Source organism: Tympanuchus pallidicinctus, unplaced genomic scaffold (assembly GCF_026119805.1).
Source record: "Tympanuchus pallidicinctus isolate F22 unplaced genomic scaffold, pur_lepc_1.0 scaffold3, whole genome shotgun sequence".
Lineage (NCBI taxonomy): Eukaryota > Metazoa > Chordata > Aves > Galliformes > Phasianidae > Tympanuchus > Tympanuchus pallidicinctus.
In genome coordinates, this window is record NW_026294747.1 from 38,326,576 (window position 1) to 38,352,068 (window position 25,493).

A 25,493-nucleotide genomic window follows, 5' to 3' on the forward strand; every position below is an offset into this window, starting at 1 on the left:
TGGATCCCCACGGCTCTGAAGCAGTGCCAGCATGAAGGGAGGCTCCTGACTGCCTGCTCATTGTGTTCTTTGGTTCCCTAGTGTAGCGTACCTTCATGGCTGTGCACATCAGGCTTTAGCTCCCCTAACAGGCAGGGGCTCTGTACTGGTCTGCACTTCCTCAGCCTTAAAGCGACCCAATGAGTCTAAACGAGTTTTTAGAGAGTGCCTCAGATGCTGTTCACTCAGCACTGCAGCCATGTGTGTGGGACTTGGGCACCCCCATGGAGTGGCAGCAACGGGACGTCAGTGGGACCTCTCCGGGGTCACCCTTTGGTGTTTGCTCCCGACTGCTGGCTGGGATGGGAACCGGAGAGGCCGGGAACACCTGCAGCTCACCGTGCTGCTGCTCCTTCGGCTTTTATTGCTCGGTCGGAAAGAGCGCAGTGGGTACTTGGGGGAGAACGGGCTCTCGAAGCCTCTTTTGCACCTGGGCGCCTCAGGCCTCCGTCCCACCCTACGGCCTCTCGGCACCGGTAGGATCCCCCGCCAAGTTTCTCAGCTGCCGCGCATCCGCAGCAGAGATTCAGCGAACGCCGCTGCGTTCCGCAACGCGCGCCGTGCCGTGCCGCCCTGCGGCTCTCCCGGCCGGCTGCCGCAGAGGCCGCTCCGCGCCGCTCGGCCCGCAGCGCTCCCCCCCAGCCGGAGCCGCGGGGCCCGGCGGGCCCGTTGGAGCGCGGGCGGCCCCGGCAGCGCAGGCCCCGGCTCCGAGCAGCGCAGAGGCGGGGAGGGGGGGGCGCCGCAGCGGGGCGGGCGGCGGGGCGGGGCGGCCCCGACCCCCTCCTCTTCCCGTGCCGGGGCCGGGCACCCGGCGGCCGGGCTGCGGGCCCCGAACGGAGCGAGCAGCGGGCAGGTCGGTGCCGGGCGCGGGTCGGGGGAGGCTGGCACGGCCGCGGGAGGGGCCGGTGCTGGGCGGTTCGGAGGGGAAGGAGCCGCGCCGGGGTTCGGCTCGCGGCGGATGCGCTCGTGGGATCCGCCGGGAACGTCGGCGGCGGACGGCGGTGGGATGCCGGAGAGGCCGCGCGGGTCGGGGATGCGGGGATGTGGCCGGTTTGCTGCCGGAGGAGGTTTCTGGGTACTTCTCGCGGGTGAGGTGCCGTTTCCCGCCCTCGTGCTGCGGCGTGTACCGGCGTGGCTCTACGTCTGCACCTGATGGATGGGCGGCGGGGCACAGCGCGGTGCGGGGCTGCCCCGGGCTCCTGGAGCCCTCAGCGGCACAGGGAGGGAGGGAGCCCCAGGGCCGGGCAGCTCTCTGGGTGCCTGTGCCGCTGCTTCTGTGCCAGCCGAAATGTCATCCCGCCGCTGTGTCATGCCACAGCTGTACTCGGTCCCCACGTCATCCCGGCCGCACAGCCCACCCGGGGACCACATCTGGAGGGGTGCCGGAGGAGCCTCTCCCCGTTCCGCCCCCGGCTTTGGGCAGTGATAACTGCAGCAGAAGGGGCAGTAGGGTTGGGGTTGTGTCACTGTCTTAGCTGCTCTCCCTCACTGTACTTCACCCGGCTCTGTCTGCAGACCGGGGCCGTGCCTTCTCCCTTCCGCACTTCATGTCCTCCCGCGTGGCAGCGGTGCTGCATAGAGGTGTGCAATGCAGAGATCTCCCTGCCAGTGTTATCCAGCAGGAAGAGGCACCTTTGTTTGGTTGAGGTTTTTGGTGTTGGTTGGTTTGTTTGTTTGTTTGTTTTGTTTTGTTTTGTTTTGTTTTGTTTTTTGTATGAAATCTTTTTTTTCCTTTAACTGCTTTCCTGTCATCTCCAGAACCGAGCTGTGCTTCTGCTTTCTCCTCTTTGTGAGAATTCAGTGGGGAGAGGATGTGGAGACAGGAGGGAAGGAGAAGGCTGGGTGTGCAAGTGGGTGGGGGCGATCACCTCTCTCCATGGAACCCTGCCCCGTGTTGCACTGTGCCTTACAATACTGGTACAGGGCAGGCCTGTCTGAGCAGGGGAGGAGGCAGAAAGTACTGCTTGGGATGGAGGGGGATGCTGTGGTTTTTGTTCAGAGGGGAGTTTGGGGAATGTGTGGGAGAAGTAGGAGGGAGCAGGACCAGGTGCTGCAGGGGTAGAGCTGAGTCTGCCCTGCTGGCCCTGCTGCCTGCAAAGCGGTGCCGGTGCTGAGCATATGGAGAGGGAAGCAGGGGCAGCTCTGTCAGGAAGGATTTGTCTTTGGTAGCCTGGCAAACAGCCCTCTGCAAACAAATGAGTAATAAATAAAAGCATGAAGGCTGTCTGACCCCTGCAGCCTCCGACTCCATAGCACATATGGGCTTTTCTGGCTTCCCTGTAAGCTTAAACCTCTGCCTGCTTGCCATGGCAGCATGTTGGCTCTGCTCTTCCCATAACTGTCTCAGTCTCTTTCAGTGCTTTCTCTTTTTTTTCTTTTTTCCCCATGATATCACACCAATCCCTCTGTCCCTGCTCTCCAAACCACTCCATGAATTGGCAGGCCCACACTTTAGCCACTGTGGCCTGCTGGGAGCATGATGCCTGCTGCTGGCCACTGCTTCTCTGCTATCCAATCTTGTGGCCCCAGGCACGGGAATTGAGGTTCAGCACAACTCCAGAGCCAGAATTTAAAGAGTTGTAGAAGGAGGAATGTCTGCTTTGAATATTCCTCACAGGAAATACCCATCTTCACAGGCCTTGATCACTTCACTAAAGCAGCAGGGAGAAGGAGAAATGTTTCTGACACCCACTAGTGAATTCAGTTGTTATTAAACTAATCAATCACTTAAACTCACATGAAGATATCAGTATGCTTGCTGTGCAAGTGCTGACTCCTCCATGAGTCCTGCAAACACCAAAGCCTTCTGCAGTCATCCCTCCTGTGCCTGATGAAACAGCTATTCTTACTTACATAGCTTAATTGCTGTAAATATATTTAGCGTAGTTAGCCAAAAGTTTGAAGAAAACGTTGCATTGCTTATGTACTGAGCTCAGATCAAAAGCTGTTTGCTGTGAGATCATTTCAGGGAAAGCAGTGGAGCGTATTTGTTCTTTTTGGTTGGTTTCTGTGCAGCAGCTCCAGCCCCAGTTTGCCTCAGCTGTGGCCTTATTGTGCTCAGTCCCTACCCAGCTGTGAGACCTCCAGCAATGAGATGCCCCAGTGCTTTTCACGACCACTCTGATATCTACCTACACTTTAAAGTGCCTAAATGTCTTTTAAAAGCTGCTTTAAGTTACTGCTTCAAATGCAGCTCAGCCTGGTAAATTTGATTGCTATCACCCCTGTTATTAGGTGACAACAATGGTGTGAGTTTACTCACACCATTATGACAACAATGTGATCAGCTGGGGCCAGATAGCTGTGCACAGCCCTTCCCATGCCAGGGCATGGTTGTTGGTGCTTAATGGGTAAGACAGGGCCAGGCAGATCCCACAGGATTCCTCCGCACAGGTGGCAGGAGGTGGGATAGAGAGGCCTCGTTCATGGGTTCTCCTCTCTCATCCCCCTGCCCCTGCTTTACCTTCCCCTCTCCAGCACTTCCCTCCTTGTTGGGTCTAGTTTGTGGCTCTCTGTGGTGGTTACAGAAGCGTCAGCATGGTCCCGCCCTGCCTGCCCCGTATGGCCCTCTCAGTGGACGGCTGTACAGACTTAAGTGCTGCATCCATGCTGAGGGCTGCGGAGCAAGCCTCTTTGGCTGGGAAATCACATTCCTAATTGAAATTACTGTAATGTTGCTCAGTCTCCAGAGAGTTTAAATGCCACTGTACGGAAGCATTTCAGCACCAGGATCATCTGTGCAGCTCCCAGCACTGTCCCCATGAGTCCTGCTTTGGCTAAGGAGGGGCTTCTGGAGCTGTTGTAGTTTGATCTCAAGTGACAGTATATTTAAATTGGAGAATCAAAGAGGAGACGTAGTGTTCCTGCTCAGTAGGAACATGTGAAAGCTTTAGGTGACCTGATTCCCTTACCCTCAGCATTCTTGTCTTGCGTCTTGCTATCTGCAGATAGGTTGGGTGAGCCATGGGGAAGGCTGAGTCGAAGTGAGCCAGGCTCCTCTACACCCCCAAGTGCTAAAAAGCAGGGTATGAGAGGTGGGAAAAACATCTCGAGGTAATTCTAAGTTCCTCCTAAGAGAGACTAAAAAAGGGCTCTACCAGGGACTGCTTCATTTTGTGCTAGAAGATGGTAGTAGGAGACTGGAGGTGCTGAGAGGTTGAATGAAGGCTGGCAAGCTAAGGTGGTGAAACACTGGACTTGGAAGTGGCTGGCCAAAGATCACATGGCACCGGTGCAGCTGGGATCCCAGCTCCCAGTGATCCTGGGCTTGGGACCGTTGGGCTGGAGGACCTGTCTGCAGCAGGCCAGTGTGGGCTCAATGTAGCTCTGGTGTGGAGCCGAATCTCTGTCATTGGAGATATTCACAACTTTCTTGGACATGGCCCTGATCAACCTCCTGTAGGTAACCTGCCTTGAGCAGGGAGGTTGAGCAAGATGGTCTCCAGAGATACCTTCTAGCCTCAGCATGTCTGTGATTGTTAGTCGCATCTTCTGAGAAATTTGGTCGCCGTGGTGTGATCCCCAAAGTAGTGTCAGAGAAACAACCAGAAATAGGGGTGGTTGTCTAGTTCCCCCGAGCCTGCATCAGCAGTCTCTACATCAGTAAGAGATTTCCAGGGCTCACAGGTTCTGGGCTAGGAATATACTCAGTTCCTTTTGTTTCTGGGCTGCTTTCCTTGAGGTGAGGACACAACTCGCAGAACTACGTGGAAGTGGCAGAAAAAAAGGCAGAAGAATGAGCCGTGCTTCTTAGATTCAAGAGTAAATTTATCTGTGCCTTGCTTGCTTGGCTCTCAGCCTGCTGCTGAATAGGATGGAGGGGCCAAAGTCACGATTTAAATGAATGATCAGAAAGCGCTGATGTAATTGCCTAGCTGTAATCTTCCTGTGTTTATGGATTGCTGCTGTTTGCCTAAGGAGCAAGCTGATTCTTGGTGATGAGTATAAGTTGTGGTACTTCTGGCTGAGCAGGGTGCTGCACCGTTCTTAAGTGAGTGAGGTTACAGCGTGACATGCATTTGTTTCAATTCTTAATGCCTGTAGTTCTTATATTAGAAGATGGTGAGTGACACATTTCCCCATTAGATTTCACTTCATTATTTATTATAAATTCGTTCCAACTGTATTTCAGTGGAAAATGAATTTTGATTCCAAATGTCAAGAGCGAGCATTTGAGAAATGATTCCTAGTTAGCTGAATGAAACTGCTTAAAATCTGTGTCCTTTAAAAAAAAATACATTATAAAAACATTATTTGCAAATACAGTGAATTTAACAATAATGATTCCACAGTAGGAACAGAATTTTATTAGAATTTAGGAGGAATAGAATATAACCAGGATATGACCTGACTGCTTTATGAGAATTCAGAACTAGCAGAGATTTTCCTTTCACACTCATTTTTGTTGGGATTGGAAAGGGAAGCAGGCACTCCTGCTTGAGCTCACTGGAATTCTGTGAACTTTTAATAAGTTTATTTCTGTACTCAAATAATTGATTATTTTTTTTCCCCACTGCTTTTTTTTTTTTTTTTTTTTTTTTTTTTTTTTTTGGTTAAGAACAAATTTGCTGCTTATGTAGTTCATCAGGTTTTATTTCCAGCTGCTCAGCCAGTGAGCATATCTCTGATAACAAGAACACACCATGTGCATTTCTACCTATTTTTTCCCAGATTAGAGTGATCTAAAGTTTTAGCATGTAGGTTGTTACAATTTCAAGTTTTAAATTGGTTTTCAGTTCGGGCAACATTTGATTACTTTTTTGCCAGATATGTGCTTCAGAAAGTCATAATTCTTTTATTTGTTCTGGTTCCAAGACCTCTTTATTGCTTTTTTCCTTTCATATCGCTCTGCTACTATTCTGATCAGGCACTTTCATTGGATTTTTGTGTTGGGAGCTTTTCATCAAGTTTTTAATTCTTTCATCCAAGTATTTAATTTCTTCTGTTTTCTTTCATGACATTTCATCAAATTCTTCCTTGTTCAGAAGCAGAACAAAAGTGAATAAACTAAGAGAAGCTAGGGTGGTTGTGCCACCTCCTGAGAATGTTACATTTTAAGGACTTCCAGGTTAGCTCAGTTGTGGCAGGGAGGTCAGGGCATGAAGTGTTTCTGCACATAGAGTTGCACCAAGCTGTACAAAAACAAGTAATGGGACTTATAAAGAATATTGCTGAATGTTGCCGTGCCATAATTACCCTGCTATCTCTTGTATGTGTGTACTGCTATTGCCTACAACTGTCCTAGTGTTCCAGGGTAATAGTTAGGTTTCAGGGTTAGTTCATCCCAGCAGTTACGTTAACTTCCAGTTTATTCAGACAGCTTCTGCAGCTGAATTTCCAAGGTTTCTTTCCATCCAAAACAATGAGGTAATTTTAAGGCCCTGTTGAAAGGAGTGTTGCTACTGGTTTCTGCAGAGAGATAATTTTGCCCTGCATGTGATGGGGTTTGGCCAGAGGACATCCCAGTGGCAGGGGACGTTTCCACATGTCCATCAACTTCATCTCTCCGATGCCAAGTAGCCTTTTTCCGAGGGTGAGTTGTGCTCAAAGCATCACCGATCCTGGCTTTGTGCTGCCCCTCTTGGCCCACACTTTCTCTTCCTCCCCATGCCTTGTCCTTTCCCCAACCTCTGTATGTGCCCAGATGTGACACTTCCTTCTTTCCCATAAGGGAAATGAGCCCTTTCTCATGTTTTCCTCTGTCACATCCAATCTTTGCGCTGGCTGTGTGGCGCTGCTGGATGGTGGACATGGCCAGAGAGGCATCTCATTCCCCTCCCACTGCCTGGGGTTTATTTTTGATACTCTGAGGCTGCTCAGCTCCTCATGTCCCCTCTGGGGGGAAGGAGGAAGTGGGTTGAGGAGGTGAGGGGCTGCCTGTCCTGCCAGGCCGTGCCCTACCCTGCAGGGGATACGTGGCTGCGGAGAGGGGACAGGTGGCAGGAACAAGCCATCTCACCGTTGCACCCATGACAGCAGGAGAAGGCTGGAACAGTGTGTACCTTGCAGAGCCTGCAGCTTGCCTGGAGAGCAGCCTCTCTCCACAGCAGCCGCTTCCCGCTTCTCCCTCTGCGGGCTGCGTGGGCTGCACAAGGCTGGGGGATGAGGCTGGGAGCCTGGCTCAGCATCCACCCTCTTCCCATTCAAGGACCAGATTTGCTTGCATGCTGGGGAGGAGGATGGCCGTGTGGTGGGTCCCCACAGGGTTGAGAAGCTTTGGGGAGCACCTTCTATCCCTGTCTTCCCTTCCTAGGCTGCTGTGCCCACAACCAGAGGCTTCCCCTTCCCTTTGCTGTATGCTGACCCAAGGCCCGGCCAGAGCCCTGTTATGTAACCCTCTGGGCGAATCCTCTGCAGTGCTGCCAGCTCCCACACACTGGGCGGTGTGATTCATCCTGGTCATCTGGTGTTACCCAGTGCTGCTGGAAGCCTGGCAGAGGTGGGAGGAGAGCTGTGCTGGGGCCACATTTGGTAAGCGATGTGTGTCTGTGGGCTCCTGCTGCAGCCTGAACCTCACTCTGTGTTCCTGGCACTGAGCTCAGGCAATGGAAAGTGTTCCAGCACTGCAAACGCTTTAAAATTACGTGTGTGTATATATATAGTGTTATAACCACCACTTGCAGGAAGAATCTTTCGTGCTCACCAAGAGGTGAGCTGGGCAGGGCAGGAGGATTCCTTTGCTCCAGGAGCTGAGCCAGATGCAGGGGTACTGCGGATGCTGGAACCTCAAGGGCAAAGCAAAGGGAGATGTCCAACAGAACCTGAAGGAAAGACTCAGGGGTCAGGAGTAAGGTGGGAGGCTGAGGAGGAGCTGCACTTGGCGGTGGCAGGGCCCAGGAACTGGAGGGGAGCCCCAGCCCATAGTGAGGGTTTGTCTGGCTCCCCTGCTCCTGGTCTGGGGGACTGAGCACCACAAGCACAACCCTGGCCTGGTCCTTGCCCTGGTGAAGCTCCTTGCCCAGCCAGCACTGCCCAGGGCTGGGCTGGGCAGAGCTGTGCTGTGTTGCAGATAGAGAGGAGCAGGTGGCTGCACACCAAACTCCCACTCTCCTTGCTGCCTACCATTGCTCCTGAGTAGTGAGAGGGGCCTGGGGATGGAAGAGTTGCTCTCTTACCTTCCCTTTTCCTCCTTTCTGGAGCCCACAGTGTTTCTGGCACCTTCTGCTGGTGTGAACTGCAGATGTGACCTGCAGTGGGCTTGTACAGAAATTGCGAGCAGCCATGCCCATGTTTCCAAGATGTAGGGTTTATCCCAGAGGAGGCAGCACTTTTCTCTGTGCTGGCATGGCACCCTGCTCTATGTGGGCATGTCACCCTCACAGGGGAAGCAGCCATCTGCCTCCAGGTGCTTTCCTGAGCCTCTGATACCAAATAAGAGCAGCACTTGTCAGCCTTGCTGGTGTTGGTGGGTGTTGGAGATGAGATGATGCCTGTTGGTGGGACAGCTGGCTAGCAGTGGTTGAGGAGGGCACCACCACTGCGGGGATGTACAGGGACAAGGGACGTCGGCTGCTGGGTCCTTGTCACCTCTCTGTGCAGTCATGTCTTACTTGGTGATGACAAAATGAGTCTCTGAGCAGGTGGTTATGCCTGATAGGGGTCATCAGCTGCTGCTAGGTGGTCGTTTGTTTCCAGACTTTCCTGACTCCAGGGTCTGATCAGCAGGGCAGGTTGCTGTTTCTGATGTGTTCTCCCTGTTGGCAGGATGTCTGTTTTCTGGCAGGCTAATAGGACGGAGCTGGTACATGTTCTCTGACCCAGTATCTGTCCTGAGAGCTATGTCCTGGAGGCAGCACCTTGGGGATGGTGTCCTCAGTATCATGCCCACTCAGGGCTGGATGTGGTATGCAGCATGCCTGTTCTGCTGTACACCAACCTGCAGGGACGGAGAGGTCACCATGCCCTTTGGTACCTTGGCCAGGCTGTGCTGAGCTCAATGCAGGGCCTGGATCAGACTTCCCAGCTCCAGCCTTGTGCTGTGCTGAGTCAGTGGCAATGTCTTATGTTTCCTACCCTGCCCCACTCACTGCTAGCCAAGGCCAGGTGCTGGAGGTGCATGGCCAGGGACACAGACAGGCATGGACCTGATTTTCCTGTTACATCGGTCCTTGTTTTTCCCTCTTGCTGCCTGGCTCCTTGGGAAGGAAGAGAAGCACTTGTGTAGCGGGATGATGGCTTTCCAGGAGACATTAGGCAAGCAAATATCTGGTTTTATAGCTTGGCTTCCCTGCTGACCAGAAGCAGGACCAAGTCCCATGCCACAGCTGCTGACCTGCCACAAAAACTAGTGAGTCTGTTCTGCCCAAACAGCATGTGGAGGCTGAGCAAGCACTGGCATTTGGAGGAGCCCAGCTTAGTTATCTGAGCTCTCCCAAAGCTTTGTTTTGGTGTTTTGCTACTCTGGCTTTCCCTTACTGCTCTAACAAATGAGTTTGCTGTCAGAATGTTTAAAGGGAAAGACAAATTTTATAAAATTGTGTCTACGAAAAATAAGTGTTTGATTTTTAATTGGAAATCTGATTTTCTGGATTAGTGCCTGCCCAACCAGAGAGGAGAAGCAGATGCTGGTGTATAAACAAAGCAATCAGGGCACTGATTATTTAAGGCAAACCTCACACACTGCAAATGGTTCATAGAAATCATCCAACAAATAATTTTGAACAGTCAGTCTGATAAATGCACTGCCTGTTAACAGCCATTGCAAGAGGAGGAGCAAGTGCTTTTCTGTCACCCTGCACCTTTCCTAACCCTGTATTAGCATATCTCTTGTAAGACCTTAATGGGCTAGGGCACGTATTGTGATTCCTGCCTGTCTGTTACTGCTTCATTTTCCCAGCTGCAGCCCTGCCTCTTCTGCATTCCCTCACGTGGCTGCCACTGTCACTGCTAGGGACAGTGCCTGCCCAGAGGGATGCCTGGCTGTGACTGACACTGGCCATACATGCTAACAGGGAGCTCTTACGGCACCCCTGGATGTGAATACACCCACCTGGCTTTGTTATTCACAACATCATTTCCTCTGCTGCCCCATAAAGGTCAGGAAAAGCGCAATGGCAGGAAGCTTCCCTGCAGCAGCGTGGCAGCAAACAGGAATTGCTGTGCTGATTATGTGCACTTGGTTGGACTTCTCTGTGCTGTTAACGGAGTATTGCAAAGTACTGCATTATCTCATAAACTGATGTGAAAATGTGGCTTAGGTCTTTTAGCAGCAGCTCTCTATCTGACTTACAGTACCCATGCAACCTCTCGCTATGGGGATCTCTGCTCTGGAGGGAGGTTGCCCATGTCCTACAGGTCTGGGCTCAGGCTGTGCACAGGAGCAGAAATCTTCTCTTGCCATTTTTGTGCACGTGCTGTTCCTATGCGAGTTACCTATCTGGTTGTTTCCAGCAGTTTCTGGTAGTGCTGCTGCTATGAGATTTGCAGAAGTTCTCCTAAGAGAACCATAAGAGTTGGGATCAGATGGAAAAAATGGTCCAAAATGGCACTGGTTTGGGAATCTGAGGCTGAAGGAACTGGTGAAAAGGCAGGAAAGTGAGCTTGAGATCATCTTCAGAGGAGATGTGATTTGCTACAAGCACTGTTACATGGTCTGAGCATGATGGGATGGCTTCTTTGGACCAGGAGGTGCTCAAGAGGGGGGGGACAGATCTGCCCTGGTGGTTTTAGGCCTCTCTTGCTCCTTAATTGTCTCTGTGCAGGAAGTCTGACATTGATGAAGTACTGCTGGGTGGAGAAACAGGGACTGGCAGCACTGGGTAGGTGAAGGCTTGCATTTGGGAAGCCTGCAGGCAGGAAGGATTGGAGTGACAGCAAATACAGCCCGCTATTAGTGAAAGATGGTAGCAAGAACGGCTTGATAGGAGAAGCCAACTCACACCAGTCCTCTCACCAGTCCTCTCACCCTGTCATCTTGCAGCAGTGTGTTCTCCCTATGGACATGAGCAGAGAGCCTAGAAACAAACTGCAGGATCCTACTGCTGGCTGCTGGATTGCTGGTGGCAGAAGCGACTCAGAGGTTGCTAAGTCTCCTTGATTATTTACTGAAGGTCCAACAGCTCCCTCGGCCAGAGACACACTCTCTGTGTTAACAAAAAGGCAATGAATTATTTAGCAGCTGGAAATGCCAGATGGTGATGGCTCTGCTGTTTACATGGGGAGGGGAGGGAGGAAGACGTGCACATGGAAAGAACAGATTGAGAACATCTCTGTAGGAAAGTGCTGACCCGGCCACGGGCCCTGATGGCCTCACAGTGGGCAAGAGGCAGCCTGGCTGGAACAAATGGCTGCTGTTTGTTTGTCCCATCACACACCCAGTTGAGACTGGGGTGTCTCCAGATGCCTTGAACTGGCCATGTCAGTGCATATATGGCTGCACACCTCCAAGAACTTAAGCTGAGTGATCTAAGAGGGGGAGATTGAGGCTACAGCAGTGCACACAGATGCACATGCTGCTGTAGTCTCCCATCTGTCACACTGACTGACTGCAGTAAATGTTTCTCAACAAAAGCAAATCCTTGTAGAGCTCAGGAAGATCCCCTTTCTAAGCTGAGGTATTTTGTGTATGCTCTCCCTGTGATCCCCAAGGACCTCTCAATCAGATTTCCTTTGGTGTTGAAGCAGACTTTGTCCTGTTTGGTTTTGATAGGAAAAAATGCCATAAACACTTTATATACCCAGGTCTCTTGAGGTGCTGGCTGCCTTTGTTTGCATCCTCTGTCACTGCTTAATCAGTTTGTGGCTCCTGCTTTTCTTCATCTGTCCTGTCCTGTCCATGTGGTCCAGGAGCATCCTGCATCAGTGATGAGCTGGGGCTGAGTGGCTGCAGGGGCTGCAAAAAGTCTCTGTCTGCAATTTAGGCAAAAATACAAAGCTCGCAGAGTCCATGTGAGTGGGTGCAGTGAGGTTTCACATAGCCTCACAGGTTGTGGTCGCAGTATCTCTGCTCAGTGGGTCTGCAAGACAAGGAACTCATTTAACTCCATAGAAATTCCAGGCACGCTGGAAGGTCACCTTGTCAGGAGCACAAGTGCCCAAGAGTAGAGATGCAAAATAGCCAAGGTTGGAAGGGACTGCTTGGACATCATCTGACAAAAGCCCCTGCTCAGGGTATGATCAACTTCAAAATTACTTTTGGTTGCTCAAGGCCTCCAAATACAGTGTTTTGTCTGGCTGTTCCCCCTCATGTCGGTAACTCGTCTGTCCCTAAACAGAGAGGTTTTTGATCCTCTCCTCCTGTGCTTCAGCAGCCATTTGGCACCATCCTGGCACACAAGTCTGCAGTATCTCTGTTAATAATGATCATGCTATTTTACACTGGCTTCTGTAGGATGTTTGTTCACAGGGTTCCCAAGCACTGTGGGTTTGGAGAGGATCCTCTCCTCCAAAGCACAGTAGTAGAAAAGGTTTGGAAGTAAGAGACAGCCTTGACTGTTAATGGCCTTTAAGCATTTCCTACTGGCAGTGACTGTAGCCTGCACCATCAGCTCTCAAGAAGGAGTGGAGGAAGTCTTGGAAGGAGTAATCCTGGTCTGGTGGGAAAATGGAAGGGTAGTCCCATGACACTCAAATCACGCACACCATGATGGAGAAGGGAGGTCTGGACTGCGTCCCACAGTAGCTTCAGCTGTCAAGAATTAATGAAGGGAAGCCCTAGCAGCCCCCTTGCTAACATCATCATTTCTTTTTCTCAGAAACTCGAGCCAATGCTTTGAGTCCTCGTTCTTACCTGCTGACTGCAACAGGGTGGCCATGGCTGAACTCAGCTTCCGAGACTGAGTGGAGAGGTGGTGAGAGACCTGTCTCAGGTATGATAGAGACAACCAAATAGCATGGGCTTTAATGCGGGTAAGGAAAAGAGTATGAGGTAACTGTAAGACTTCGTCAACTCCCTTCTGCCCTGTGTGCCACAGCCCTTCCCTTGTAGCTAGTAGGACTGGGGATGATCTAGTAGGACTAGAGGTGATCAAAAACTGTGGAGGTACGGCATTGAGTTACATGGTTTAGTGGTCGTGGTAATAAGGGTTGGACTAGATGATCTTAGAGATCTTTTCCAACCTTAATGATTCTATGATTCTGTGAAAATGCAAGTTCAGCACCTAGCTTCATTCCCTCCCTGCCCTTAGCAAGCTTCCAACCTCTGTGAAGGACCGGAGGGAGCCATGACCTTTTTTCAAGCAGCAGTTGCTTTATCCTCACCCTGGCCCTGTGTTGCAGGGTGAGGCCCTGTGACAGCACCAATGGAGAACGTGTACTCGGTGGAACCAGCGCTGGATGGAGCTGGCCCCACCTCACTGGACATACTCAGCTTCCTGGACACCCTGGTGAACAGCACTGAGGAGCAATGCTTCAGTGCCCGCTCACGCAGCACCGTCCTGCAAGGGCTGCCGTTTGGTGGCGTGCCCACTGTGCTCGCCATCAACTTCATCCTCTGGCTGGTGAGCAGACCAGGAGGGTGCCATGTCCACAGGCTCCTGGGAGAACATGGGGGTCAGGGCTGGAAACTCAGTTTGCTGTGTCCCAGCCCCTAAAAGGATGTACCTCTGGGAGATGAGGAATAGCTGTGTCCTAAAAGAAACCTTGTTGCCACATCTCACCCACGCTGGAGGCAATCTCCTTGAGAAAGGAGATCAACCAGAAGATGTTTGGGTCCCTGTAATGCCCTGTTACTATGATCTGTGTGGGCCAAGTAGCTGTGAGGTCCTTCCAGCCCTTTCCTCTGATTCTGTGGGACAGTCCTTGCTGTGTTGGTATTTGGGTAGCCAAAGATACATCTGGTAAATGTCCTCCCGTGGTGCTGCAGGTTGGTGCTTTGCAGATGTAGTGGGAATGGAACTGAACCCCTGTGCACATGGGGACTTTTTCTGCCCATCCGAGTAATGATGCTCAGCCAAGGCCCACAGTGAGCTTCACCTGGGGTTACAGGGAAGGCTGTGGATGTGGTGGCTGTGAGCACAAGTGTGTGTTACAGATGTGGTGACAGCCACACGTGTATGCAGTTGTGTGCTGGTGTTCCCTGCTGCTTTGGTCACGCAGTTCTGACGGCCAAGAGCCTTGCACACTTTGTGGTGGATAGCAGATAATGCTTGAGCAGCTGCAGAAGCACCAGTCACCAGCACCTCAGGGATTGCTGCCGCACTGGGAAATAATCCAGCTTCAGGGGTCTCTCATGGTGCACATACACTCAAGGCTTCAGGCTTCAGAGACCACTTCTGCTGTGTCAGTGTCTGTGATGTTACCTGCAGCAGCAGTGGTGAGGTTGTGGAACAAGAGCAGTTTGGCTTGAGGACAGTATTATGTGAGCTTATCAGCAGGAAAACAGGAAGGAGGGAGATGGTGAGATTCTGTGGCAAAAACCTTCACTGTCCCTTCCTTCCTCCTCCAGCTCCTTCTCCTGATCTTCTCCTGCCTTCGGAAAGCAGCTTGGGACTATGGGCGCCTGGCACTGCTGATGGACAATGATAGGTGAGCAAGCCACAAGGCTACTGCCGGTGATTGGCTCCAGCCTCTCTAATGGGGCTGTGGTGCAGCCCATAGAGGAGTCCTGAGAGTGCTGCTGTTTTGCCCAGGCCAGAGGTGATGACCTGGCAACGAGGCCAGCACTCCTGGCCGGGGGGAACACAGGCATTGTCTGCTGCAGGAGAAGTGGTGACATGGGGCATGTGGTGACATGGCTCTCGGTGCCATTTGGGCAGGATGCACTGCCTGAACAGTGCAGCAGCTGGGCTGCTGAGGAAAATCTCAGTGTGGTTTCCCTGTGGCTGCTCTCCCCCTCTTTTCTGCAGTCTTTCCTGTGCCTCGCTCACTTCTTTCTTTTTCATCCATCCGAAGTTTGACATCACTTTTCTACGGGGAGCAGAGTGAGAAGGAGAAGTCCCCATCAGAGAGCAGCCCCCTAGATGTTGACAATAAGGACATGGTAAGTACACAGCAGCTATGGCAAAGGCAGTCTGCAGCTGCTCTTGGCATTCTCAGCAAAGCCATTTTGAGATGCTCAGGACACTCACTGCCAGAGATGCCATGAGGGCACCCAGAGCTACCCTCACTACCACTCTACCACTCATGCAAATGTGCCTTTTTCTCGTCTCAGTGGCATTAGGCACAAAACAGGCTACACTAGAAACAAGCACAGTCCAACACATTTTGCTGTCTCTTTCTGTCTTTTGATAACAAAAGTTCAAAAGTCAATTAGTGTTATAGCTATTAAAAAAAATGAACTTATTAAAAAAAAAATAACTAGGCAGGGAAAGTAGAGGATCAAAATAATTGCAGGTGGCAGAATAACTATTTAAAGGCATCATACTGGATATTGTGTGCAGATGTTTGTTACTCATCAAAAATAAGGGAGAAAAAAAACAAAAGGAAAGCCAGCATGGCTGAAAAGCAGATTAAGGAAGATTTATAGATGTTAAGATTTCTAATTTAACCTTTTTAAAATTAAGCAGTTTCCAAATGAGGAAAATCTGAACTCTGGCAGATTAGGTGTAAAATGCATTCCAGGCAAGGGGTAAGAGGAGTTTGTAGGAACATTTGTAGAAAGCTTGAAAACAAGTACTTAAATTATTTTTCAGACACTCAGAAACAGGAAATCTGCCAGAGAGCTTGTGAGGCCAACAAATATTGGCAGTAGTAAATGAAATGCTTGAAAGCAGAGTGTGGCAGGAGATCTACATAAAGTCACTTGTGTCTGTGTTCAGTGAGGAATAGTTTTATCTTGGGTAAAGGTGGGGAGAGGAGAGGAGTAGCAGGGACAGCTCTCACAGGAGGAGAAAGGAGGGCATCCCACAAGGCTCTGCCTACAGCTCCATTCAACGTCATTATAAGCCCCCACAGAAAGGGGACAAAGAGGAGGAGATAGAGCCCTTAGGGTCCCCAGGGTCAGCTCCATATTAGGGCTCTGGGTGTGGTGGCCCTTACCTCATCTTGTCTCTCTCTCCTTCCAGGGATTCTGCTCCTGGCTCCTTTCTATCTACCAGATGAAGTAAGTATGTACTGTCAGTGTTGTGGCCATGCTGTAGGGAGCTGGTCCCTGTGGGTGGTGGTCCAAGAGCTAGAGCAATGGAGGAGAGCTCTGCTGAAGTGTCCCCCAGGGGAGAGAGCAGAGGCTCCTCTCTCTCTGTCCTCCACTGCTTTGCTGACCCCAGGTTCCTGCCCCAATGGACAAGGCTTCAGCGTCTCCCAGTAGGATCCAGTTTTACAATGGGATGGCAGCCTGAGGGCCCATTGCCTCTGTGCCCAAATCCCACATGCTGCAGGCAGAATGCCATGAGTTTTCAAGGACTCTGTGGGGCTAGAGCAGCTCCATTGTGAGCCCTAGTGTCCCCAGAGTGGGTATGGAGACAGCGGACCACAGTGGTGGTGACAGTGGTGGTGGTGACATCCCCAGCACTCACTCCCACTGCTCTCTCCCAGGGATGAGGAAATTCAGAGCAAGTGTGGGATCGACGCCACCACCTACCTCTCCTTCCAGCGGCACCTCCTGGTCCTGCTGATGCTGGTTTGTGTGCTCTCCGTGGCTGTCATCCTGCCTGTCAACTTCTCGGGGGACCTCCTAGGTAGGTGCATCCCAGCCTCAGGTTGGCACAAGCACTGCACTTTGAGGTTGGAAGGTGAAAGGATCCTTCTGTCAGTTATGGTTCTTCAGGGTGGTGGGGGCTTACTGCGGACCTGGGAGGTGGGAGGACAGGAGGAGCAAAGAGGGCCCACAGGCATCGTTTGCCCTGCAAGCATGAAGATGCTCTCTGCACCAGATTCTCATAAACTTCTGCTTGTCCTCTTCTCCTGCAGGACACAACCCCACTCACTTTGGCCGGACCACCATCGCCAACATCCCAACACAGTACGTAACTCTGGCATTGGGCAGCTGCATGTGCAGCTGCAGTGCTGCAAGCACTCAGATGTGCTTGCAGTAGTGCGTTGTTCTGGAGCCTGGCCTTAGTGAGCAGCACAGCACATGTGGGAGGCTGTGTGTCTGTATGCACCACATGCGTTCTTGGCTTAGGTCTCCAGCACTGGCAGCAGGCTCAGAGGGTTCTGCTGGGTGGCTGGGTGGCTATGGCAGAGTGCTAAATACCACACTGGTCCATTTGCTGCAGCGTGAGCTGATGCAGTTCTCTCCTTCTCCAGAGATCGTCTCCTGTGGCTGCACAGCATCTTTGCCCTCATCTATTTCATCCTCACCATCCTCTGCATGGCTCACCACTCCATCCACCTGGAATACAGAGAGAATGAGAAGGTGAGCTGTGTCCTCCCCACAGCCACCATCCCTGCCTTTTTCAGCTCAGATGGACAGCTCTGGATTTGCTGTGGTGTACGTAAAGAAAGCTTTAGAAGCAGCTCAGACCTGGATAGATATGAAAAGACAAGGTCATTTTTCTCCTGCTTCTGAAGAGAGTCTGGAGGCAAATGTTCTGCTGCCTTGTCGCAGAGACTGGATCTCAGCTGTGTCTAGCTGTCAGAAGCTGGCTGTCCAGCCAAGCCCTGAAGCTGAAGCCCTGGGGCTGGCAGTTGCCCACAGGCTCTCCTGTTCCTGCAGCATGCAGGAGGCCAGCAAGGGACAAAGACTGTGGGTTCTGCAACTCCTAGTGCCTCCACCTAAGTGCACAATAGTGTCTGAGCTCTTTCCCTTAGTGCACATCCCTTCCCTTTCTGTACTGCAGAAGATATGACTACAAACTGCAATCTGGGCTGAACAAGATAGCAAATGAATGGTCCATGGACCCCAGCCCCATCCTCTGCCTCTTCTCCTTTCCTAGGTCGCCCGGACGTTGATGGTTACTCACATTCCCATGGAAATCACAGACCCTTCACTTATCATTAAGCACTTCCAGTGAGTAGCCTCATCTCAGCAGGGTGTCCCCATCCTACCTGGGCTTCCCTGGGGAGGAGAGAGAAGTTTGTCTCAATTCCTGTCACTGTCCCCTGGTGTCACCATGTCCATGTGCCCACAGTGAGGCCTATCCCAGCTGCACTGTCACCAATGTACAGTTCTGCTTTGATGTGCGCAAGCTGATGAAGCTGGATGCAGAGAGGTGAGTACAAGGGGACCCTGTACCTGTCTGTCTGATGGAGGCAGAAGAACTGTTCTATCTGTTTCCTGGCAGGCGTAAAGCAATGAAGGGCCGGCTTTACTTCACCACCAAGGCACAAAAAGAGGGAAAGATCATGATCAAAACCCACCCTTGTGCCCGGATCTTCTGCTGTCGCTTCTGTGGCTTTGAGCAGGTAGGAAGCAGAGAGTTGGGCTGCAGGCAATGTGGTCCCAGTGTGGGCAGAACTGCAGGCAGCACAGTAGCTTGCCCATGCCCCAGCCCTCACTGCTCCCACAGGTGGATGCTGAGCAGTACTATGGGGAACTGGAGGAGAAGCTCACAGATGAGTTCAATGCTGAACGCAACCGCATCACGCTGAAGCGGCTTGACATGGCCTTTGTCACCTTCCAGGATGAGCGTATGACAGCTGTGTGAGTGTCTCTTGGGCCTGCTGGTGCGAGCATGACCTGATGGTGGTACGGGATGGGGCCACCATTTCTGGGGACAGCAGGGGCACTTTGACAGCTCCTCCAGCCAAATCCAGGCAGCCAGTCTGTTTCTGCCTGCGTGGAGCAGCATGGAGAGACTCATGAGAAGCAGGGGGGATTCTGAGCCTGTGGTTTGGACCTGACCCTGGGCTTCCTCCTGCAGGATTTTGAAGGATTACAGCCACATCCACTGCCGGAAGCATCCTCAGCAGTCTTCTGTGACCACTGTGGTCAAGTCACATCAGTGGGGTGTACGCTACGCTCCTGCACCCAGTGATATTATCTGGTGAGCTGCCAGGGTGGGAGGAATGGAGAGAGGAAGGGCCAGCAGTTGGGAAGGGGAAACCATATCCATAGCTGTAGAGCACCTTCCCAGGGTGACGAGCTGTGAAGAACCTTCCTGTGGTCATAGCTGAAGTTACCTATGGTAACTGGAACAATCGCTCCATAGGTTGCAGGATCAGACAAGATTTGGAGCGATTGCCAGGCTGTGACTTCTCTAGCCTTACTCCCAGGCATCCTTGTAGCATAGGCCTCACTGTGGTCATACTCAGATCCTGGGATCTCTGTATCTGCGATGCAGCAGCATAGGAAGGAGAGCGATGGTAGGCTTAGAGTAAGGGCTATGGGGTGGTTGGTGTGGGGAGCAGGGCACAAAGCATTGGAGGACTGAGACAGAAGACCCAAGACACACAGTGGTGTTTCCTCTGCACTGCATCCAAGTTATATTTTCCTCTCTTAGGGAGAACTTGTCAGTCCGTGGCACATCCTGGTGGGTGCGATTCATTCTCCTTAATATCTGCCTCTTCATCCTCCTCTTCTTCCTCACCACACCGGCCATCATCGTCAACACCATGGACATGTTCAATGTCACGCGACCTGTGGAAAGCCTCAAGGTAGTCCCTGGAACACAGTCCTGAGCCCTGAGCATGCCTGAGCTTTGGTGCCTATGTTCATGGGGAAGGGCAAGTTGGTGGCCGTGCAGGAGAAAAGGGGTGGGAAGAGCTCCAGAAGATGTCAGAAGCTGCTGGCAGCAGATTGCTTTCCTGCTTATTGACATGGGAGCTGCTGGAAGAGCACGGGAACTTAGCATATTTTCGTGATGCCTTTGGCTGTCCTCAAGCTCTTGCCTCCTGGAACATGTCCCTACTCATGGAAGAGCTGCTCCATGTACACCTGCCCAGGGAGCTGCCTGCAACATGACGGAGCAGTGGCAGTGTAGGCAGGCATAGCCTGTTGCTCCCTGGAGCTGGCAGAGTCCTAAGAGGGTGTCCACCATCTCTCCTCCTGCAGAACCCAATTGTTACCCAGTTCTTCCCCACGCTGCTACTCTGGGCCTTCTCCGTCTTCCTGCCATTCCTCGTCTACTACTCAGCCTTCTTTGAGTCACATTGGACAAGGTAAGGAGACCCCTGCTCCTCTAGGACCGCTCAGGGCTATGCTGGAAGAGAGGAGCCCCAGTAGCATCATCATGAGTGGTGTTCCCCAAGGGTCGGTGCTGGGGCCCTCTCCTCTTCAGTATCTTTACTGATGACCTGGATGAGGGCATTGAGTGCACCCTCAATAAGTTTGCAGATGACACCATGTTGACTGGAAGTGTTGATCTGCCATCCCTGTCGATCTGGGGGTAGTGAGGCCCTGCAGAGGGATCAGGACAGGCTAGATAGCTGGGCTGAAGCCAACGGGATGAGGTTCAACAAGGCCAGATGCCAGGTCCTGCAATTTGGCCACAACAACCCTAGGCAATGCTACAGGCTTGGGGCAGAGTGGCTGGAAGACTGTGTAGAGGAAATGGACCTGGGGTTATTGATTGATGCTGGGCTGAACATGAGCCAGCAGTGTGCCCAGGTGGCCAAGAAGGCCAATGGCATCCTGGCTTGCATCAGAAACAGTGTTGCCAGCAGGAACAGGGAAGTAATTATCTCCCTGTACACAACTCTGGTGAGGCTGTATCTCGAGTACTGTGTCCAGTTTTGGGGCCCTCACTGCAAGAAAGACATTGAGGCCCTGGAATGGGTTCAGAGAAGAACAAAAAGCTGGTGAGGGGTCTGGAGCACAGGGCTTATGAGGAGTGGCTGAAGGAGCTGGGATTGTTCAGTCCGGAAAAGAGGAGGCTCAGAGGAGACCTTATTATTCTCTGTATCTACCTGAAGGGAGGTTGTAATGAGCTGGGAGTCGACCTCTTCTCTCATGTAACCAGTGATGACTAGAGGGAATGGCTTCAAGCTGCACCAGGGGAGATTCAGGCTGGATGTTAGGAAATATTACTTCTCTGAAAGAGTGGTCAGGCACTGGAATGGGCTGTCCAGAGAGGTGGTGGAGGCACTGACCCTGGAGGTGTTCAAGGAATGTTTGGACACTGTGATAAGGGACATGGTTTAGTGAGAACTATTTGTGATAGGTGGATGGTTGGACTGAGTGATCCTCCTAGATCCAACCTTGGTGATTATGATTCTGTGATCACTCACAAGGAGTGCAAAGTTCTCTTTTTCTTCCCTTTCCCCAGGTCAAGTGAGAACCAGCTTACCATGCACAAGTGTTTCTTCTTCCTGGTGTTCATGGTCATCATCTTGCCCTCACTGGGACTGACCAGGTACAGACCAACCTGCAGCCTGGGCATCACACTGGAGTTGTCTTCTCCTCACAAGTGAGCCTGAGAGGGCTGAGGGACAGGAGCTGCTTCCATCACAGATGACATGGCTGTCCCTGGGAAGGAAAAGGCTCGTGCTTTAGTGATGCCAAGCTGCACCCAAATGGGCACAGACAGAAAATACACCCCATAACGTAGGTGAAGATCTGTCCCAGGCTGTCACAGCTAGCCTAAGTTGCTATTGGTGCCTGTCTTGTGTTGAGTCCTTCAGCAGATCCCAGAAGGACCAGGTCAGGTATCTGCATAGTCGTGGCTCCAGTAAGTGTGATCTGAGCCCAGGGCAAGGCAAGGCAGTTGCAGGCTCTATGTCCCCCACACTGCTCTGTGTCCCCTTCCTGAGCTGCCCCTTTGTTTCTCCTAGCTTGGATCTCTTCTTCCGTTGGCTCTTTGACACCCACTTTCTGGACCAGGCTGACATCAAGTTCCAGTGAGTAAAAGCCTTCTCCCCAAAACTTGAGAGCCTGCAGAGCAGAGCCCAGTGCCAACTCTGCCGCCCTCTCACCCTCCCTGTCCGTGGGGCAGGTGTGTTTTCCTCCCAGACAATGGCGCTTTCTTCGTCAACTACGTTGTCACCTCCAGCCTGATTGGGACAGCCATGGAGCTGCTGCGCATCCCTGGCCTCTTTGTCTATACCACCCGGCTCTGCCTCGCCAAGTCAGAGCCTGAGCGGCTCCACATCAAGCGGGTACATGGCCCGGCTTATTCTGAAAACACAGGTGATCCTGTGCACCTGGAGAGGCAAAGGCAGTAACAGTGTTGTTGGTTGTGTCTCAGAGCCAAGCTTACCAGTTCCAATTTGGGTTGGAGTACGCGTGGACCTGCTGCATCTTCTCTGTCGTCATGACCTACAGCATCACCTGCCCCATCATTGTCCCCTTTGGTGAGTATGGTGCCACTGTGTCCCCATCCATGCTGAGAACAGCTTGTCCCAGCTATCAGCAGCAGTGTGGAGACTTCCCATGAAAGGAAGGAACAGCCACCAAAGATCCCCTGTCTTTCCTACAGGTTTGCTCTACATGCTGCTCAAGCACATGGTGGACCGATACAACATCTACTATGTGTATATCCCCACCAAGCTGAACCAGCAGCTCCATGTGGCCGCCATCAGCCAAGTTGTGGTGGCCCCCATCCTCTGCATGTTCTGGCTGCTCTTCTTCTCCGTCCTGCGCCTTGGTAGGGACAGCTTGGGACTGCCCCTTGCCACTTCTCAGGGTCACCAGTCTGAAGTTCTGGGGGATGAGCTGCACCCTTGAGGGATGATGGTGTCACCTCTGAGTTAGACACAATGTAGGGAGTGGGAAGAGGGATGGGAAGACATGATGAAGACCTGAGAGATGCAGGAGTATCAGTTAGTGTTTGGAAGAGGGGGATGAGAGCTCAGAGCACCCCCAGCGTGCGCCACCCTGAGGCTCAGTTAGGTGTACAGCAGGTCCTTGGAGGTTCGCGTGTTGACCTCATGTCTCTGCCCTAGGTCCCACCCGCCCTGTCACCCTCTTTACCTTTGTGGTCCTCCTCTCCTGCATTGTCTTCTCCTTCTTTGGCCTCTGCTTGAAGAAGCTACAGCCACGGAAACCATCCAGCTACCAGGTGAGCAGGGGCAGCTGCTTCCCATCTCCCACTCTGTGCTTTGCTTGGGTGCATTTGCAGTATAGAGTCAGAGAGTTTGGCTACACCTGGATCAGAACAAGGGCAGGGATCGGTCCTGGCTCTGGCAGTCAGCTCTTTGGTACCCATGCAGGAGCTCCCCATTTCTGGACATCAGCGCTGGGTGGTGCTGTGGTTGGAGGGTCATGGCCAGCATTTCTAGCTCACTTGGGTGAATGCTATTTTGGCTGGGATTTGGACCCAACCTCAATGAGGGATGTTGCTCTGTCTGGAGTGTCCCAAAGCTTTTCCCCTTGCCCCTGTGCGGCTTCCTCCTGTCTCCCCTCTGCAGATGTCTGATCAGTCTGAGGGTACCTTCACTGATGCCGAGCGGAGCAGCGTCTCCTCCACTCCCAACTCCAATGTGAGTACATCTCCCTAACCCTGCTATGGGCCCCCAGCTCACTCCCCGCCTGGGACAGCATCCCCTTACATCCAGCCTCTGATCCCTGACCTCACTGCCCCTGGGGCAGCTCTTTGTGGCCACAGTACTGCAGGAGCCCGAGCTGAGCCTGACACCGGCAGCTTCCCCGGCACACCAGTCTTATGGCACCATGGGCAACCACCTGGAGCTGGTAGAGGATGGGGAGGACTGTGGTCTGCAAAACTTTGAGACAGAGCTGGAGACGGTGGAAGGCGAGTACAGGACCGGCCCCCTGATGGAGAGCCAGCCCCGCTACCAGTGAGCATCTTGCTCCCACGGTGAGAGCCAACACCAGTGGGCGCCCACCTTGCTGATGGACCCACACGTAGCTGATTTTGGAGCAGGGGGGCATCAGGACTTAAGTGAGGGAGGGACCTCAGCCCATGCAAGGCAGCGTGGCCTTGCCACTGCAGACAGGCTTGGCCACCCTGCACCCCCGCAGCCCCATCTGCCACATCCAGTCTGGGATGGGGAGGAGAGGTTGCAGGGTTTTGGGTTAAGGTCTCCCTGAAAGACTGTACTGCAAGAGGAGGAGGGAGGCCCTGCCTCTGGTCACACATCCTCTCTGCCATGACAAAACTTAGCTTGCCCATCCATTGCTGCAGCCGTCCTGCTGCCTCCCATGGCCCTGGGTGCTGTCCTCCCCAGCCCATGTAGTGCTGAGAGCACTGTCCTGGCAGGGCTTGCCCTCTTTGTGCCCTCCCTCTGCTGCTGCAGTGTGCTTGTACCCTCAGGTCTTCAGGGACAAGTGTATTTTGTGGCCATGACAACAGCTACCTTTCACTGGTGGCTCCCATCCTCCCACTCTTGCAGCCCACACTCCCCTCACTCCCCTCAGGGCTGCCTGTGGGGATCCGCACAGTTCCATCCCATTGCAATAGCAACAGGGGGCTGGCAGCACTCCCTGGGTTGTCCAGGAGCCTCTGGAGCACGAATGCTGCTGCACTGGGTGTGTGCACACCACCTGCTCCTGCCCAGGCAGCATCCTTGGGCTTTTTGGGCCCTGGATGCAGGAGCAGGTATTGCACTCCCAGCCTTGCTCCCACAGGGTGAGCGCACACAGTTCTGTTGTGCCTGGGTGGTTTCCTGCTGGGGTAAAGCCACAGCAGGCAGCTGATAGCAGAATGGTTATGGTGCCAGTGGGGGATCAACCCATCTGCTACCTTCTGAAAATGCAGAGGTGGGGCTCTTGAAATCCTGCCTCTTCCCATGAGTCATCCTCCTGTAGTTGCCAGTTGCTCAGGAATGAGGCAGTGTTCAGACAGTTTCTCCCCACTCCGGTGCAATGCTGTAGAGGTAGGGGCTGAAACTGGTGCCTGCCATGGGTGGTGCCCAAGACTGTAGTGGGATGTGAGAGAGCTCATCTGGGTCTTTCCCTTGCTAGGGGGACATTTGCATTGCACTTCTGGGAGGGTGCCCTGCCCCAGTCCTTGCTCTCCCCAGGGGTGATGGAGGGGTCTGACTCCAGAGAACAGCACTGCAGGGATGCCCTGTGCCACTTCCCCTGCCCAGCATTACTGAAGCTGTTGGGGGTGGGGCACAGTGTGTAAATCCTGGGGCACCCAGCAGTGAGTTGGAGGTCTCAGCTCTCAAGGCTGGCAGCCCTGCTGCTCCCGGGCTTCTACATGCCCAAGTGGTGGCTGTGGCAACCAGAAGTGACTCTGAGGGGAAATCCCAGCTCCCTACACTGGTGTCCTGCAGCCACTCATCTTGGGGCTGGTAAGATGCTGGTGGCCCCATCCAATGACTTGATGCTCCCTTTCTGGGGGGACACAAGTGCCTGCGAGTGGCACTGAGTCCTGCGGAGCTCAGGCTTGGATTGCCCTTGTTTGCCACACTGTAGGAATGTGCCAGAGGTCTGTACCTTCTTGTTATTTATCGCTATGACCGTGCCTTGAATAAAATGACTTCACCCACCTGCTGCCTGCAGTCATCACCTCTGCGCGTTGCTCCTGTCTGGTAGTGACAGCCATTGTCACCCTCTGCCCAGCTACAGACCCTCTGTCTGTCCCTTTTGTATCCAGCCTATGGCACTGTGGCAGCAGCACAGCAGGTCAAAAAAGGCAGCAACTGGAAGAGTTATCTGGGCTGGAAGCACTTCAGGGGTAAGGGGAAGATGCAGGAGCAGAAAAGGTGCAGGGGGAAGAGGAGCACCCAGTGGTGTTACCTCAGAAAGGCTGGTATAGGGTAAGGGATGTCAGATTAGTTGAAGAACTGGA

General features: G+C 52.7%; 1 protein-coding gene across 4 annotated transcripts; it reads left to right on the plus strand.

Moving 5' to 3' along the window:
* The first annotated feature begins 354 nt into the window (after window positions 1-354).
* Window positions 355-25,191, plus strand: TMEM63C (transmembrane protein 63C). Of its 4 annotated transcripts, none has more exons than XM_052694600.1 (24): window positions 355-515; window positions 12,732-12,885; window positions 13,255-13,475; window positions 14,423-14,502; window positions 14,869-14,956; window positions 15,981-16,018; window positions 16,450-16,592; window positions 16,825-16,876; window positions 17,164-17,272; window positions 17,793-17,866; window positions 17,988-18,068; window positions 18,141-18,261; window positions 18,366-18,499; window positions 18,720-18,842; window positions 19,299-19,452; window positions 19,850-19,956; window positions 21,063-21,149; window positions 21,568-21,633; window positions 21,729-21,891; window positions 21,981-22,086; window positions 22,212-22,379; window positions 22,678-22,793; window positions 23,143-23,214; window positions 23,324-25,191. In XM_052694600.1, exons 3-24 carry the CDS (start codon window positions 13,278-13,280, stop codon window positions 23,534-23,536), a joined length of 2,493 nt encoding a protein of 830 aa, XP_052550560.1. In that variant the 5' UTR covers window positions 355-515; window positions 12,732-12,885; window positions 13,255-13,277; the 3' UTR covers window positions 23,537-25,191. The 4 variants fall into 4 exon arrangements, with proteins under 4 accessions (XP_052550560.1, XP_052550558.1, XP_052550559.1 ...); XM_052694598.1 differs by having other exon boundaries at window positions 12,732-12,845; XM_052694599.1 differs by lacking the exon at window positions 355-515 and adding an exon at window positions 795-892 and having other exon boundaries at window positions 12,732-12,845.
* The last annotated feature ends 302 nt before the right edge of the window (window positions 25,192-25,493 follow it).

Excerpts from the sequence above, each read along its gene's own strand:
- TMEM63C (XM_052694600.1), top strand. The coding sequence starts at position 13,278 with ATGGAGAACGTGTACTCGGTGGAACCAGCGCTGGATGGAGCTGGCCCC. Across the intron at positions 13,476-14,422 it reads TCAACTTCATCCTCTGGCTG|CTCCTTCTCCTGATCTTCTC; the intron begins GTGAGCAGACCA and ends TTCCTCCTCCAG. Across the intron at positions 21,634-21,728 it reads CAGGCTGACATCAAGTTCCA|GTGTGTTTTCCTCCCAGACA; the intron begins GTGAGTAAAAGC and ends TCCGTGGGGCAG.